We start from the raw sequence: 17590 nt of genomic DNA, 5'->3' as shown, positions 1-17590 counted from the left end.
CCCAGCGTCTGCCGCAGAAAGACTGGCGAGGAGAGAAGAAAAAAAAAACCCTATTGATGTCAGTTCCCTTTTTAGTTCCTAAGATGGATTCGAGGCCCAGTCCTCTTCTCCCCCTGTGTCTCTTCTCTCGCCCCGCAGGTCAGCCGCTTGGAACAGACCCGGGAGGAGGGGGGCAGAAAGGGGAGGGGGGTCCGGCGTGTCACGTGACCCCCAGGGGTGCCAATGTCCGGTCGTGAGGGCATCAGGCCCTTGCAAGTTGCCACCCACTGCCCGGGCCTCGCCCAGCGATGCAGAAAGCCACCTACTACGACAACACAGCAGCTGCGCTCTTCGGAGGCTACTCCTCGTACCCTGGCAGCAATGGTTTCGGCTACGACGGGCCTCCCCAGCCCCCCTTTCAGGCCGCTACGCACCTGGAGGGTGACTACCAGCGCTCAGCGTGTTCCCTGCAGTCCCTGGGCAATGCCGCCCCACATGCCAAGAGCAAGGAGCTCAACGGCAGCTGCATGAGGCCCGGCCTGGCCCCAGAGCCCCTGCCCGCCCCGCCCGGCTCACCCCCACCCAGCGCAGCACCTACCAGTACCACTAGCAACAGCAATAACGGGGGCGGGCCCCCCAAAAGCGGCCCCCCCAAGTGCGGTCCCGGCTCCAACTCTACCCTCACCAAACAGATATTCCCTTGGATGAAAGAGTCGAGGCAAACGTCCAAGCTGAAAAACAGCTCCCCCGGCACAGGTACCAGCTCTCTGCCTTCATCATCAGCTTTTGTCCAGTTCAGGAATGTCACTGTTATTCTAGCACCGACCCCTAGGCGCCCACAAGGCGCCTGGGAACAATATTAGGTGGCTGCCTGGTGGTCCCCCCCCCCCTTCCCGTACCTCCTCTCACCACCTGATGACCTCTGACCCTGCCAACACCCAGTCCCTCCAGCCATCCTCCTCCTGGGTTTCCAAGAATTTCCAGGAGATGGGACGGTTGGCCTCAGAGCCCTTCCCAAGGCCGCATCGCCTGGAGGGCACAGAGTCATCAAGGACAGATTATTATTAAGTATGATTACTGTGGGTATTAATCACCATCGCTCAGGCGGCCTGGGGTCCTGGCCTTCAGCCACCGCAGTCTTTAGTGCCACACTTCCAGGGCCTGCTCACCAGTGTCCAGTCCCCCCAAGGTGTTCTCAGCCACCCATTCTGTAAAGAGGATGGACAGAAGGGGATCATCTCAGACTTGTATTTGGATATATGGGGAGGGGTGCGCGCACACGCAAAAATCTAACCCTAAATAAATGGCCACGCAGCTCTGTCTGTGTGACATGATCAAATTTTCATAAGCTGGGGCAGTGAAAGGAGAACAGGTCTCTTAATAAATGCCACTATTATAGAGTGTCCGCTAATGCGACGGGAGGTGGGAGGGGGGTGTTGAGGAGGAGGCGGGGACGGGAAGGGGAGGGTGGCGGGGCCTTCGGAGTCCAGACCTGGATTTATTAAGAAACGATGCATTCAATTTCGGCGTGTTCAGTAATTATCTTTTATTTCATTTTCTCCCCTTCCCGCCCCTCCCCCTCGGGTCCAGCAGAAGGTTGTGGTGGCGGCGGCGGCGGCGGTGGCAGCGGCGGCGGTAGCACCGGCGGGGGCGGCAGTGGCGGCGGGGGAGGGGACAAGAGCCCCCCGGGGTCAGCGGCGTCCAAGCGGGCGCGGACGGCGTACACAAGCGCTCAGCTGGTTGAGCTGGAGAAAGAGTTCCACTTCAACCGCTACTTGTGCCGGCCGCGCCGCGTGGAGATGGCCAATCTGCTGAACCTCAGCGAGCGCCAGATCAAGATCTGGTTCCAGAACCGCCGTATGAAATACAAGAAAGACCAGAAGGCCAAAGGGCTGGCCTCGTCGTCCGGGGGTCCCTCTCCGGCCGGCAGCCCCCCACAACCCATGCAGTCTACGGCCGGCTTCATGAACGCCTTACATTCTATGACTCCCAGCTATGACAGCCCGTCCCCGCCAGCCTTCGGTAAAGGCCACCAGAATGCCTACGCGCTGCCCTCCAACTACCAGCCCCCTCTCAAGGGTTGCGGCGCCCCACAGAAGTACCCCCCGACCCCGGCGCCCGAGTACGAGCCCCACGTCCTCCAAGCCAACGGGGGCGCCTACGGGACCCCCACCATGCAGGGCAGCCCGGTGTATGTGGGCGGGGGTGGCTACGCGGATCCGCTGCCGCCCCCTGCCGGCCCCTCCCTCTACGGCCTCAATCACCTTTCCCACCACCCCTCGGGGAACCTGGACTACAACGGGACGCCCCCTATGGCCCCCAGCCAGCATCACGGACCCTGTGATCCTCACCCCACCTACACAGACCTCTCCTCTCACCACGCGCCTCAGGGTAGAATTCAAGAAGCACCCAAATTGACACACCTGTGATGTGAGGGGCAGGTGGGGGGGGGGGATCAAGGGCCAGGGAGGTTGTGGAGCTGGTTGTGGGGACGGTTTGGAGGCCTGTGTGTGTTGGGGTTGTCGCAGGCTTCCAGAGACAAGACAGGCCTGGGGCGCCTTCCCCCCTCCATTGGCCTGAGGCTGTCTTTAAGGCCTTCAAGCCTGGTTCCATCTGCCAGCCCACACCCTTGGAAAGGAATCCACAGCAGGTTGGAGGCAACCATATTTATCCCAGGGCTCCAGTACTACCAAGTTGGAATTTCAGATTGGAGAGTGAGTCGGGTATAGGGAACCCGGATAGGAAAGCAGGGCAGAGAAGCACATTCAAAATTTATGGCTTGGCGTTCATCAACCAACCGACTTACCTTCCATCTCTGTGAGCAATTCCCCCAAATCTTGAGCTTTTTTTTTTGTCTTCCCTGTCATTCTCCTTATGAAAAATAAGAAAACACATTGAAATCTAAGGGCACAAAATGCTTTCCTCCCACTCCCCCGAAGCCTCAATTTGCCCCCATCTATTTGGGGCTTCCTGCCATGCCCACCATATCTAGCCCCAAGATTTTCTGCTCTAGGGACATTCATACCCATACCCCACCCCTACTGATTACAAGTTCCAGAGGGCTCAGGGATGGTGAGAGATCCTGAAAGTTAGAGCTGCCTATAATATAAATAGATATATTTTTTTCTTTTAAGAAAAAGTTAAGAGACTAAGGCAGGCAAGTTGTCAGGACTGGAGGTTTGCCCACTCTGCTTCCTCTAAGCTTCGCCCCCATCCCACTCTCTCTCCCTGGAAAGCAATCCACTCGAAGCTCTCCACTTTCCTTTTTCTTCTGTTACTCTCTTGACTTAACGTGAAAACAGGGTATATTTGAACAAACTGTCTGTCCTAGGCAGGGACTGCAGCTGGGCCTGTGTACCTTGCTCCAGTTCCTGACAGGGCACTCTCTTGTTGCACTTGGAGTTTACATTTTAATGGATATTAAAAAAAAAAAAACAACTGTGAGAGATGTCTGGGCCTGCAGAAGTCCAGCTTCCCTCAAAAAGCGTGTGTTCTAGTGAACATTTTCATATATATTTATTGGTTATAGCCTGTTGAAATATTTTCTTTTTTGTATTATTTATCCCCCCTACATTATGTATTTATATGAGGAACAAAAAAGGAAAAAATGTACTTTTTTAGTATTTACTTGTTATAAAGGATGTTGTGTTTCCTGTCATGTAAAACCAGCTATTTTCATTTTTATTGTATTCTAGACAAGAGCTGTAGATTTATGTTAAACTTGTACTTACGAGCAATTGTAGTTAGTTCTAAAAGGCATGAACTCAGCTCCTAATGGTCACTGTACAGTCCCGAATTTGTAGAGTTAGAGTTAATTCTCTCTTGGAACTTTCTTTATTCTTCTGTAGTTACTTTTTCCCCTTAGTTAAAAGGGTTGTCTGTCAAAACAATTCTTGAATAAACTTTCTGTTATCAATTTTATCTTGTCCTGGTGGTCCAATTCAGATTGCAGAGAAAAGGTTCCAGTTGCCAATATCCCCTAAGAGGGAGGGCATTTTTGTCCACACTCAGGCCCCTGTCTCCCTCCCCAGCTTTTTCTCCTGGTTTAAACTCTGGGTTTTTGACATTCATAGCAGTCTAGACTATTCTGCCAAGTTCTTCAGCTAAGATTTAAGTAACAAGTTGGGGGAGGGAAGGGAATCTTGGGTTGTCTGCTAAGCCTCTTTGCCTCTCTATTTTTCTCAGCTTTTGGCCCTTCTTCTTCCTTAGACCACCACCTCCATGCACCCCTCTGCCCACATCAAACCAGAGCAAAATCTAGCTTATTGCCGCTTCTTCCAGGCAACCTAAACTTCACGGTTCTCTTCCGGAGCTACAAGGAGGCTGTCACGTGACCAGAAGCCCAACCACCATTGGGTCTAAAATGAAAACAAAGGAAAATGATTAATCTGGGGGAAAAAAACAACAACAAACAGAGGCCTAGACTTCTCAGGTCAAGCCTTAGAATTAAAGTGAAATTAAATCATTAAATGAAGCCCTGGGCAGAGGAAGAGGAGGCCGGCTTGATTTCTCCTGCCAGGGAAAGGAAGGAGCAAGGGAAGCTGTTGAAACCAGGCTTAAATAAAATGGTCCCCAGGCTTATGTGAGGCTCTGTTTCCACGATCCTTGGGAAAACTTCATTTCTTAGTCCTGGTTCCATAAAAGTTTTATCACATTGGAGCGAGGATAGAGAGGGTCTGTCAAAGATGAAATGTCACCACCGCATCGCAGTCTCTGATAAAGAGCGAGGAGACAGGGAGGCTGAAATATGGAGCTAATTCGTTGAAAGAGAAGCGATGGCTGCTTGCTGAAGAGTTACATAATTCTAATTGTAAGCCTTGCACCCGCATTGCTTAATTAGGAGCATATATATTTGGTGATAGTGGCGATACAGGGAGGAGGTGAGAATCGTTCCAGGCCCTCAGTCTTAAAGTGAGGGCTGGTTTTCATTTTTATGTTGCTTCCTGGCAGTCCAAGGTTAGTAATTACAGTCTTTATGCAACAATAAATAACAATAAAAAACAACCTGAATAATACACCCCCTCCCCACCAAGCAGAATTTTTTTTTTTAAACTGGACGTGGCTCATCCAGGCAGCAAGCAATTTAGCATTGGGTCAGGCTATAAATTAAAGGCAGAGGAGCGTGCAAAGTTTGATTGGGATCAAATGACGCTCAAAGGTCTGTCTTTCCTTCCCTTTTTCTTGTCCCTGAGTAACTTTTTCTGAATGATATAACTACGTAAAGGGCCCTGTTTGGCTCTGAGGGTGGAGGGAGAGGTGGATTGCTTATTTATCTAGCTGGAGAGGAACAGGATTAAGAGAGACTTTAGCTAGATAGATAAAAAGCAGTGCTTTGGCTTGAAGCTGAGACTATAAACAAAACTAGAACCTTCCCTTCTGTCTTCAAGACTCCAGGTACTTAGCAAAAAGCTGTTAAAAACATGGCTAAAAATCTGTGCCGCAAGATTCCTAGAGGACAGGAGGCAGGGAGGATGTCTCTAGAAAGGAGGGTTCTCTTGTCAACCCCCCACCCCCTTTAACACCCAAGTTTTCTGCTCTTGACTAATCTGGCCATAAAATCTGTCATCAATGGTTAGAGAGCTATATTTCCTACAGGACAGTCTGGGCCCTGATTGCCTTAGAAGAACTCTGGATACTGCAGCCAACTGGTTTGTTACAAAACTTGTAGAGGTGTCCAAGGGCACGACCAGGGAGAAAACCCTTCACAGGCCCCGCAGCACAACTTGCAGACAGCTGCTATCTGGATTTCCCCCTGCTAACCACCACCCAAATGGAATGTATATTACATATAATATATATTATATACATGTAATTTTTTTAAGCGGTTACACACCACCCTCTCTGACCCTCTGGCCCAGTTAAGAGCAGTTTCTCAAGAGCCTGCCTCTTTCTGTCCTCCCAGCGGCTGCATCCAGGTCTTCCACTCCCCACCTTCTAGTCAGACTACTCTTTTTATTTTCTTTCCTTTTTTTTCTATAAATACTCACCACCACCCACGCAGACGTTACATTGACAGAAAGTTTCTAGTTCCAGTTTTCCGCTGAGTTGCCATTTCTCTGCTAACCAGCCTTCTCCTTTAGGCTGGGCGGCAGAGAGAGAAGAGGGGGAGGGGAGGCCAGAGCCGTGGGAGTTCTCCGGGGCAAACTTTCCACCCAAGTTAGCGCCTTCCCTCTGTCCCCATTTCCCATCTGTTTCCTGGCCCTCCCAGAATCACCTTTCTTTTTCGCTACCCCCTCCCTCAGGCCTTTTTTAAGGGACGTGGAATTTAGGCTGTTCCCTCTGCTTTCCCAAAGAGCCAAATTCTTTGATGCAATCGGAGGGAGCTGTCAGGGGGCTAAGATTGATCGCCTCATCTCCTCTTGGTCCCTCTGACCCACTTATTTAAAAATCTTCCCCCGGATCGACTTTTCATTTTCAGCGTTGAGGCCTAGTTTCCCACCAAATTGCTTGTGGCTCTGAGTTTTGTGTCTCCTCCCTCTAGAAAATCGCAACATTCTAAAGTTGAGCCTATCATAGTCTCTTCACAATAGAATATATTAGTTTTTCCCCCTCTGGGGGCCATAAACAGACTATAATCTCAGTGGTGGTCGTTATTTCTTCTCCTTCCATTTTTAGTTTTTTTTTTTTTTAAACCAGGGATTAAAAAAATTGCACAAAGGCAAATGTGAGAGGGAAAAGTCCCTTTGTCCTGGGGGACAGTGCCTCCCCCATCTCCCCCCATGCACTGACTTTAGCTTTGAAAGTTGGAAGTGGATGGTTACCTTGGCACCCTGGATATAGACAGGGATACGACCTGAGGGCTATGAATGTATCTGCCATCTTAGGCCTTCTTAGACCCTCCTATTGCCAGTGCTGGGGTGTCACAGAGCGTGAGTATAGAAGAAGCCAACAGGAAGGCAGGTGGACATCAGGAATGGCCTGTGAATACTGGGCAGAGAATAGAATCCAGGGCACATAGCTGCGGAGGAAGACCAGAGACCCAATGTGCTCCTGGTGTTTCTCTGTGTTATGCCAGCTTGTGCATTTCTTAACTTCGAACCGCCGCTTCTTCTGGGTGAGTGGGTGGGTGGGTGGGACGCTGCCGCTGGTGGGTACTGCTGCCTTTCCTCTGTCTCTGGTCTGATTTTCATTTTAATACTGACCTTTCCCCCCAAAGAGTGGAAGCCTTTTTCTACCCCCACTTCCTCCCAAATGGGCTTTTCTCTTTTAGGGGGTATGAGGGAAGGTGGGTGAGAGGATACTGGTGGCCACATAAAGAAAGCATATTAATTGATTCAATTAAAATCCTTAGACAAGAAGGCCATTTCTCCCTTAAATGTGGTTGTTTGCGCCGGCTCCCACCTCCACACAGTCTCTGAAGGCGAGGAAGCGGGTCTTCTGGCTTTTCTGGGAAAGGAGAGCAATTGGGGAAAGTGTGGGGCGCTGGAGTTGGGATGGGGGTACAGGAGGAAGGTTTATGGTATCCAGGTCGTGGTCCTCTGGAGTTTTTGAATCAATTAAAGCAAATAATGCCTGTGTTTTCCACCAGGCCCAGACGAGCGATTGGCGGAGACCGGTCCCGTGACCATGAATTCCCTGCAATTTCGTCGGAGTCCTGGGTTTAATAGAGAGAGTCCCCATACGCTTGTATTTATCAGCAATATACAATTATAAAGGCCTAAATTTAAAAAAAGAGAAATTCCCCTCCCCCGCGAAATCGCTTCATTGCATAAACCTGGGGGGGGCGGGAGAGGGGGTCCCTTCCGATCCTGCCTCCTGACGCCCCCCCCAGCAGGCCCCCTCCCCCACCATTGAAAGCCATGAATTTTGAATTTGAGAGGGAGATTGGGTTTATAAACAGCCAGCCATCGCTCGCCGAGTGTCTGACTTCCTTCCCCGCTGTCTTGGAGACATTTCAAACTTCATCAATCAAGGAGTCGACATTAATTCCTCCTCCTCCTCTGGAGCAAACCTTCCCCAGCCTCCAGCCCGGCGCCTCCACCCTTCAGAGACCCGGGAGCCAAAAGCAAGCTGAAGATGGGCCTGCTCTGCGGCCACCGCCGCCACTCCCCGCCGCCCCCCCAGCCCCCGAGTTCCCTTGGATGAAAGAGAAGAAATCCGCTAAGAAACCCAGCCAAACAGCCGCTTCTCCTTCTCCAGTCGCTTCCTCGGTTCGGGCCTCCGGGGTCGGATCACCTTCAGGTGGGTAGGCGTAGTGGGGGCGGGGTGAGGGGCAGCTGGAAGAGAAGGGGAGAAAGTGAAATGGTGGGGAGTCTGGTGGGGCTCCCTGGGTCGAAGGATTGTGGGATTAGGGAAGTAGACTATCCCGCTGAAGTCCAGGCCTAGCCTCTACCAGCACCACCACCGCTACCCACCAGCAGATTTTGGAAGCTGACTGGGAGTGTGTGTGTGGGGGAAGAGGGTGTCTTTTTATGTGCTAAAAGAAAATGATTCGATTGAAGTGTTTCCCCTTTATCTGTGTAGAGGAATGAAGTGTTGTGCCTGAGATTGAATCTGGAGCCAGGAAAAGATGCGATCTTTTTACTTCTCTCAAGCCTAGGAGAGAAGGGGAAATTCAAAAGCTAGGAAGAAAAGGGGTGAAGATCCCTCTCTCCGGGTTGAGGTGGAAAGTTCCGAATTGAGGGGTCCATTGGGAAGACTGGGGGAGGGAGACTGAGGTTCTGGGAGCGAAAAGGAATTGTTCCCCGCCCCCTACGTGGCCCGTGGGCGGCTCTGAATGCACCGACCTGACCCGGGCCAGGTCTTCCTGCGTGGGAGAGCGAGAAAAAAAAAAAAAAACCAACCAAAAACAAAAAACCAAAGCCACAGAAAGGGAACCGCTTTGGGGGATGGGGTGGGAGCCTGGGTAGGGCGGTTGGTTGTCTTTTTAGAGGATTGGGTGCTCCCGATCTCAGCTAAAGCGAGGCTGGGTTGAGACCTCTCTGATGCGCAGGGTGCTTTCCTCGCAGATGGCCCGGGACTGCCTGAGAGCGGCGGCGGCGGTGGCTCGCGCAGGCTGCGCACGGCCTACACCAACACGCAACTGCTGGAGCTGGAGAAGGAGTTCCACTTCAACAAGTATTTGTGCCGGCCGCGACGCGTGGAGATCGCCGCCTTGCTGGACCTCACCGAAAGGCAGGTCAAAGTATGGTTCCAGAACCGACGCATGAAACACAAGCGGCAGACGCAGCATCGGGAACCTCCGGATGGGGAGCCAGGCGGGCCGAGCGCCCCGGACGACTCGGGAGACCCAGCCGAGGAACCCGTAGGGAGCCCTGGTGGCGCCTCTGCCTCTCACCGGCTGCGAGAAGCTTCTTTCCTCCCGGCCGAGGCTGCGCAGGGTCCCCGAGACGCGCCGCTGCCGGCGCCTCCTGCCACTTCCCTGGAGAGTGTGGGTGCGCTGAACCCCGGCTGCACGATGCTCAGAGCCCCAGGCCTGCAGCCAGAGCCCCTGCCCGAAGATACCTGCCCTGAGCGGCCGGATTCGCCTTTCCTGCCCGACCTCAATTTCTTCGCAGCAGACTCTTGTCTCCAAATGTCTGGAGGCCTTTCTCCCAGCCTGCAGGGCTCGCTGGACAGCCCAGTCCCCTTTTCCGAGGAAGAGCTGGAATTTTTCACCAGCACCCTCTGTGCCATCGACTTGCAATTTCCCTAACTTTTTTCTTTCTTTGATCCTTTCTACCTGGTCCTCTTTGGCTATTGGGGGGAAAAAAAAATCGAGCCTTCTCCACCTCTAGTTATATGTATGTGTTTTGCTAAAATTCAGGTATTAATGAATTAGCGCTTAATCCACTCCCTTTCACCTTTTAAAACCATACAGAAAAAAATCCATTTGGTAAAACTCCTTCCAACGAAATCTCAGGAATAATTAAACTCTAGTGGGGGAGGGTTTTCTTAAAAAGAACTAGAGGGACCTATTTTCCTCTTTTTTAAGTTTTAGATCGTAGATTATTTATTAAAATTGTTTAATAATAGGAAAAGGGGAAAGTATTTATTGTACATTATTTTCATAGATTAAATAAATGTCTTTATAATACGAAAACGAGTGTTTGTGTTGGGATTCAGCTCTATTCCCAAGTCCAGGCCCGGTTTGAGGTTGGTCTGGCTCTGATGACCAAGCGGTAGCATGGCCCCATCTCCCCAGCTGGCAAAGTCCGGATGGTACAAAAGTGGCCCTGCTTGGTGGCTACTTCTCTGTTCAGGACACCAAGAAGAATTGGTAGTTTTGTGGAAGCTTGGTCACCTACTCGTCCGCCCAGCAGCCGGCCTCTAGCCCTGTTTGACCGTTCCCTGGCTCCTTGTTGGAAATAAAGGAGGGGTGGGTGGGAAAAAGAGAGCGTGGAACACAAGCCGGTGCAAGAAAATGTCTCAGGGGCCGCCAGCTTCGAGCCCTGGAGGCGGCGCAGAGGGTTAAAGGAATGAAAGGGGATCCTCTGGCTTGCCAGCGTGGGGGCTTCAGGTGCAGGAGCCAGACGCCGGTCCTGCCTGCTCGGGCCGAGGCTTGCGCCTGGTGCTACTGGGGTGCAGGTCGCTTCGGACTGGAATCCGGGTTAGGAGTTTTGTCCGGAAGCCTCTGTGGAGGCTGCCTGGGAGGCGTTTGGTTAACAAGGCGGGAAGATTTAGCGAGGCCAGAGTCGGGGAGAGCAGGGAGCAGGGAAGATGTTCAAAATGGCGCTGGGCTGGGCAGCTGGGAGCGCCAGGCAAGCAACTGTGGCCGCCATGACAGCGGCTGCGGGACGCTCGGGGTCCGGCTCCTGGCCCGTCCCCATCCCCCCACCCCACCCCGCTTTCTTGAGGCCAGACCTTTCACACCGAAGAGAGTCTGGGAGCCTCCCCCCAGTTGAGGGGTTCCATTTTATTTTACTTACAAAATAGAAAGAAAGAGCCTCAGGGATGGGGAGGACAGGGAACGCTAGGAGGAGGGAGTCCCTGTGGTGTGTGTGGGGGGAGGCGAGCCTTGGGGCCCCGGACCACTTCACCCAGTGTGGCTTTTGATCCTCTGCTCTGGGCTTTGAAACCGTGCCAGAGCGTTTTCCAAAAGCAGGCCCACCTGTCTTGACCAACAACTTCATTTTCCATCTCAACACGGCTCCCCTCCCCTCTCGCCCCCCCAGCACCCTTCCCGGCTTTGAAAACTCAGTAAAGACGAAGCAGGGTCGCTCTTCCCCATCTGCCTCTGGGATTGTTCTCCGGAACCAGGAGATTTAAGGGACCCTGGAAAGCCATTCATCCTCCTCAGGTTTATTTAATATTTCTCCGGGCTCAGAAACAGACACCTACCTCCCTGGCAGATAGCCTTTTCTTTCTTTCTTTCTTTCTTTCTTTCTTTCTTTCTTTCTTTCTTTCTTTCTTTCTTTCTTTCTCTCTCTCTCTCTCTCTCTCTCTCTCTCTCTCTCTCTCTTTCCTTTTTTCTTCCTTCCTTCCTTCCTTCCTTTCTTTTTTAAAAGCAGTTTATTTTCTAGGCCTCCTAGACTTTTCTCTCGGACCAGCAGAAACCAACATAGGTGATGGCATGGAAGGCTAGGAAAACCCACTGCATTTTTTTCCCAATGGGTCCCTCAGTGAGGGAAGTACACACATTTTTTTTTCAGCTGGAATTTAATCCCTTAAACTGTCTTAATATAGAATTTACCTCATGCATTAAATAAGCTTATGTCATGTTAAATTGCACTTATTTCTCTCATAAATAAATTAATATAGAACAATTAGATGTGTTATTATAATAATATCGTGTATCTTATTAGTTTATTTTCCCTCATAAAATATATAGGTATGAAATAAATTCAATATATTAAAGTAATAATACACAGCTTATTGGCTTGTGTGTTTATTTTCCCCATAAATAAGTGAATATATAATATATTAAAAACCACACTATACATCTCATTGGGCTGTATGTTTATTTCTCTATAAAATATGTCCACAGGCAGTGTTCAACATCTTAAAAATCACAGCAATAAGCCATCTCTATGCTAGCAAAATAAGAAAGACATATCAGTTGGGGCTTTGGTTTCTATGGATAGCCAAACTAGATAATTTAGTCTAATTAAAAATGTTCTTGCAGCCATGCTAGGTTGTTACAAAGATCAAGGATACCAGAAGGATCTCACTAATTACCCACCTTCCAGCTTTCTTTGGTCAAAAGGAGAACACCCTCCATCAATGCCAAAAGGCAGGAGCTGCAGAGAAACCCCATTCAGGGATGCTGGCCTGCAATACCCAGGGATCCCTGCGGCAGCTTGGGTTCTGTAGATGATGGGTTGTTCCATGGCCCAGCAGCACCAACGTTACCTGGGCTAGTCAGAAAGGCAGAATTGTAGGCCCTACTCCAGACTCACAGAACCTGATCTGCACTAAAGCAGATTTCTAAATGATTTATAGGCACATCACAGTTTGAGAAGACTGCTGGATTACATTGCCACCTGTTTTCTGCCTTCCTCCACGCTTAAGGATTTTGGACAGCTGGGCACGGTGGTGCACACACACCTATCATCCTAGCACGTAGGTGGTTGAGGCAGGAGGACCATGGGTTTTGGGCTAGCCTAGACTACATAGTGAGGCTCCATCTCAAAAAAGGAAAGGTGGGTGTGGTGGCTCACTCCTGTAAACCCAGACCTCACAAGTTTGAGGCTAGCCTGATTTCTAGGCCAACCTAGGCTACAGAGTAAGAGTCTTTCTCAGAAAACAAAAACAAACAACAAAACAAACAGAAAAAAACCCTCAAAAAATAATATAGAAGTGTCTGGAGAGTTAATTGGCTCATCATTTAAGAGCACTGGTTGCTCTTACAGAGGACCTGAGTTCAGTCCCCAGCACCCACATAGTGGCTCACAACTACCTATAGCTCCAGTTCCAGAGAATCGATTCTCCATTTCTGATTTCCACAGTCACCAGGCACACATGTAGCACACCCACATATATGCAGGCAAACATACATACACTTAAAAATAAGATAAATGAATCTATAACACACACACACACACACACAGAGAGAGAGAGAGAGAAAGAGAGAGAGAGAGAGAGAGAGAGAGAGAGAGAGAGAGAGAGAGAGAGAGACTTTTGATCCATTTTACTTGGCTAGGACCTTTGAATTCTTCCAACCTCAGTTGTTCAGAGGACAGAGAATCTTAGCTATACCAGTCTTGCTTTCTCATGTTAAAATAAAAGGTCCAGCAAAGGTCACTCTACCTGTTTAGATTCATGTATTTTTTTCTCTTTTTTTCTTTTTTTGGTTTTTTTCAAGACAGGTTTTCTCTGTAGCTTTGCAGCCTGTTCTGGAACTAGCTCTTGTAGACCAGGCTAACCTTGAACTCACAGAGATCTGCCTGCCTCTGCCTCCCAAGTGCTGGGATTAAAGGTGTGCGCCACCACCGCCGGGCCTGATTCATGTATTTTCTGTGTGATAGGGAAAGTCATTTCCAATCTAGGAACTCAGGGCATACATCTTTCCCCTTGGTGATTATTAGAGAAGAGTTGAAATTTTGTTTTCAAGAAACACATAGCCTTTCTGTCTCTGTCCTTCCCCAGATTCCCAAACTCCCTATCCTTTGTGATATCCCAGAAGAATAAAAGAAGCAATGCATTTCCAGGAGGGAGAGACACCCATCTTTAATTTTCCCTTTCAATTTCAAAATCAGGGGCTCCCTGTCAATATGGAATTCACCCCGCTGAGCCCCTTTTCTTTTCTTCCTCTCTAGGGTCATTCTACCTACTTTATCCTGAGATGCTGCAGTTGAACAAAGAGAAAAGGGAAAGCAGAATGGTTGGTTTTTTGGTAGGGAAGTTGACCGCTCCAGTGGTGGCTGTTGACCCCTCCAATAGTGCTAGGCTTATTCCATTCTGACTGGGACATGATTCCTCTTGGGTCAGGACCAACTATGAGTACCTTATAGCACAGAGAGGTTAGAAATTGTCTTTTGCTGGAGCAGGAAGGCTTCAGCGCAGGCCTAAAAGTGGCTGGTCAGCCTGCCTTGCTCTTTAGTGAATCCTTCTTGCAAGAAAAATGGCTCATTAATACTACAGTGAAAGCAAAGGACCATTAAACTGAGGAATTACTTGCAATCATGATAACCCAGAGTCATTTTTTAAAAAGAGTTAACTTATGCCTGGACAAATCCCTTCTGCTTTGTGGACCTCAGTTTCTCTCTGTGTAAAATAAATGGAATAACTAAATGTTCTTAATGTAGTCTACAATAGTTTGTGCTCAAAGTATATTTGTTGATTCTTACAAGTGATGTTGTGAAATTTTCTTATGGCTGGGGCTGCACTCTAAAATGGCTCTTGATGTTTGACAGAAGCCTACCCCCACATTTCTAGTGGGACCATTTTAAAAAGATGTAATATGCATATTTATAGCTACAACCATACCCACAATCGCTTACATCTTTTCAGTGAGCATGCCATTGGATACAGTGTGATAGGCCTGGAGCTGTATATTCCTTAAATACAAGTATTCAGAAGGTTCCTAATCAAGTCTTTCTGTGGCTTTCATCCTTTGCCATCTTTCTCAATATTTGACTATGTTTATTATTATTTAAAAAGACAAGATCATTTCATTTTAAAAGAACCACTGGAATTCTTTTTTGGCACATGGTATAATAGACTTCTGTCTGATTACTGGGTATCAGAACATAGACACAAATTACGAGTTTTCCTAAACAGCCCTGCAGAATTCCAATGTCCACCATTTTTCTAGACCTCTGATAAGCATCATGGGCTGCATTGCAGAGCTTCCTGAAACACGCTGTCAATCAAACACATGTCCTCGCTTTGCAGAAGGTGGCCTCTAGGGTCTACTTTATGCTTTCTGCCTTCTGTAGCCATTATAGCCCAGACCCTCTAGTGACCCCCCACTGGCCACTTCTGGTTCCCCATTCTCCATAGTGAGGTAGGGAGTTCAATACTCCTTCCTCAGACACTGAGAAGTCAGTTTCTATTGCAACCTAAGTCAATTTGGATAGTCATTCAGTTCTAAATTTAGCTTGCTCAAGTTTTAAAAGATTATTATTATTATTATTATTATTATTATTATTATATAAATGTGTGTGTGTGTGTGGTCATATGTGTGGAGGTCAGAAACAACTTTGTGAAACTGGTTCTTCCCAGTTACTTTTATATGGGTCCTGGGGATTAAACTTGGGTCATTGGGCTTGCACAGAAAGTGATTTAAGCCACTGTGCCATTTCTCCAACCACTAATCAATGTTTAAAGAATATTTATTTTTTATGTGCACCTGTGTGTGCAGAAACCTGCAGAAGTCAGAAGAGGAGGTGTTGGAACCCCTGAAACTGGAGTTACAGATGGTTGTGAGCTGTCATGTGGGCACTGGGAACTGAGCCTGGTCCTCTGCAAGAACAAGTGCTCTTAACTACTGGGCCATCTCTCCACCCTTGATCCTTTTTTTAAAAAATAAAAAATTACATTTATTTGTTTATGTGTGTGTGCATGCGTATGTGTGCACATGTGCAAGGAGCAAACGTGAAGATCAAAAGACAGCTTGTGAGTGACAGATGTAGAACTCAGAAGTCAGCAGCAAGTGCTTTACTCACTGAACTATCTTGCCAGACAGTCCCTTAAAAAGGTTTTGATGAGTTTTCCAAAGTATATTTTTTGCTCAAAAGTATTACATTTGCCCAGGCATTGTGGCTCACGCCTTTAATCTCAGCTCTTAGGAGGCAGAAGCAGGAGAATTTCTGAGTTTGAGGCCAGCCTGGTCTACAGATGAGTTGCAGGACAGTCAGGGCTACACATAGAAACTTTGTGTCCCAAAAAAACAACAACAAAAAAACCAACAACAACAACAACAACAAATCACATTTGACTAAACATGATTACTATTCTTTTCTTTCTTTTTTCTTCTCATTTTTTAGACAGGGTCTAATTATTTAGGTCTAGTTGTCCTGGAACTCACTATGTAGACCAGGATGGCCTTGACCTCACAGAGATCTGCCTGCTTCTGCCATTTGAGTTCTGGCATAAAAAGGCATGAGGCAGAGGCAGGCGGATCTCTGTGAGTTCGAGACCAGCCTGGTCTACAAGAGCTAGTTCCAGGACAGGCTCCAAAGCCACAGAGAAACCCTGTCTCGAAAAACCAAAAAAAAAAAAAAAAACAAAACAAAACAAAACAAAAAAAAAACAAAAAAACAAACAAACAAAAAAAAAAGGCATGCTCCACCATGCCTGGTCATTTTCTTATTTTATTTCATTTGTATGTGTGTTTTGCTTACATCCACATCTGTGCGCCATGTGTGTGCCTAAATGCCATCCAGAGGCCAGCAGAGGGCGTTGGATCCCCTGGAAATGAAGTTACAGACCTTTGTGAGCTGGTACATGGGTTCTGGGAATTAAATCCAGGCTCTCTGGAAGAGCAGCCAGTGCTCTTAACCAACGAGCCATTTCTTCAGCTATTTTCTTTTACTATTATTACTAGTTTTGTTTGTTTGTTTGTTTTGAGGCAGGGTTTCACTACATAGCCCTGGCTGTTCTGGAATTAGCTGGTCTCAAATTCACAGAGATCTGCCTGCCTCTGCTTTCTGAGTGCTGGATTAAAGACTTGGGCCACCATCGCAGCCTGGGTTCTTTTATTATTGTTGTTATTATTAATTTTTTCATAGAACTGTGAATTGAACCCAGGGCCCCATGCATACCAGACAAATGCTTTGCCATTACACTATATTCTCAGCTGTGGATAAGCTAATCAAGTAGAAAATTACTTTAATTCTTCACAACATGCTAAGTTTTTCTTTCAGAACATTCTCAATTGTTACTTGATCATGTAACCACCCAGTCACTCACTCCAGACACATGCTCAGCCTGCATCCTTCTAAATTCTCTAGGTCCACCCCTCAAAAGGACGGTTTCTAAGCCAAGCACCACTAAGGAGCATCACCACCCTCCCTAGAAACTTTTCATTAAACGTTTGGAAAATCGGAAATTTATTTTCTAATTTGCAAACTCAAACCTTTCTGTGGCAGCTTCTATCACCCGAGTTCTTTGTTAAGTGTTAGACTTTAATTTTAAAGCAAAACCTAAAACAATACAAAGCAAAAATCGCTATAGTTGAGAAGAAAGTCATCTGTCTAAATAGGACCAACCCTCTCTGTTTTCAATGAAATTTATGTATGATACCATGCATATTGTGCAGTATTTGGTAATATGTCATATAAAAGGGTAGTAAGCATGCTGTTCCATATTCTAATATGCTAGTCATATTAAAAAGCAGAAGACTGACTCATACTATTTCAGAGTGTGCATGTGATGCTATCACACTTCTGCGGAACTCTCTGTGGTTGATATTTTCCTGTTTGCTTTAGTCCTACTAACACTGCAGCAGGGGAAGTCATATTAAAACCCATTCTTCTTCTCTGAGGCTGAGACTTAGAGAAGTCAAGGAACTTGTCCAGAGTTCTAATACTTAAAATGGCCAAGCAAAGATTTGAACCCAAGTATTCCAGATCAGAGTCTAGGATTCATCTCACCATAGCATTGTAATACCAACAACCTAAAGTTTCAGATGGATTCATGACACTTGAATTAGCTTACATTCGAAGAAACGACAATGGATCCATATTGCACCCCTTCTCCTGCAGCAGCAAGATGCGATTTCCTCCAGGGGGAAAATGGTTACCCGATT

General features: G+C 47.9%; 2 protein-coding genes across 2 annotated transcripts; both read left to right on the top strand.

The window, feature by feature from the left end:
- The first annotated feature begins 227 nt into the window (after positions 1-227).
- Hoxb3 (homeobox B3) lies at positions 228-3900 on the top strand. The gene is made up of 2 exons (XM_038327635.1): positions 228-735; positions 1570-3900. The coding sequence occupies exons 1-2, from the start codon at positions 288-290 to the stop codon at positions 2406-2408; spliced, it is 1287 nt and encodes a 428-aa protein (XP_038183563.1). The 5' UTR covers positions 228-287; the 3' UTR covers positions 2409-3900.
- Positions 3901-7778: 3878 nt separating this feature from the next.
- Hoxb2 (homeobox B2) lies at positions 7779-10000 on the top strand. Its single transcript, XM_038327030.1, has 2 exons — positions 7779-8160; positions 8928-10000. The coding sequence occupies exons 1-2, from the start codon at positions 7779-7781 to the stop codon at positions 9611-9613; spliced, it is 1068 nt and encodes a 355-aa protein (XP_038182958.1). The 3' UTR covers positions 9614-10000.
- Positions 10001-17590: the final 7590 nt, after the last annotated feature.

The sequence above is a fragment of the Arvicola amphibius genome, chromosome 4 (assembly GCF_903992535.2).
Source record: "Arvicola amphibius chromosome 4, mArvAmp1.2, whole genome shotgun sequence".
Taxonomy (NCBI): domain Eukaryota; kingdom Metazoa; phylum Chordata; class Mammalia; order Rodentia; family Cricetidae; genus Arvicola; species Arvicola amphibius.
Note: the sequence above shows the minus strand (reverse complement) of the source record. Positions and strands in the feature narration are given on the sequence as shown.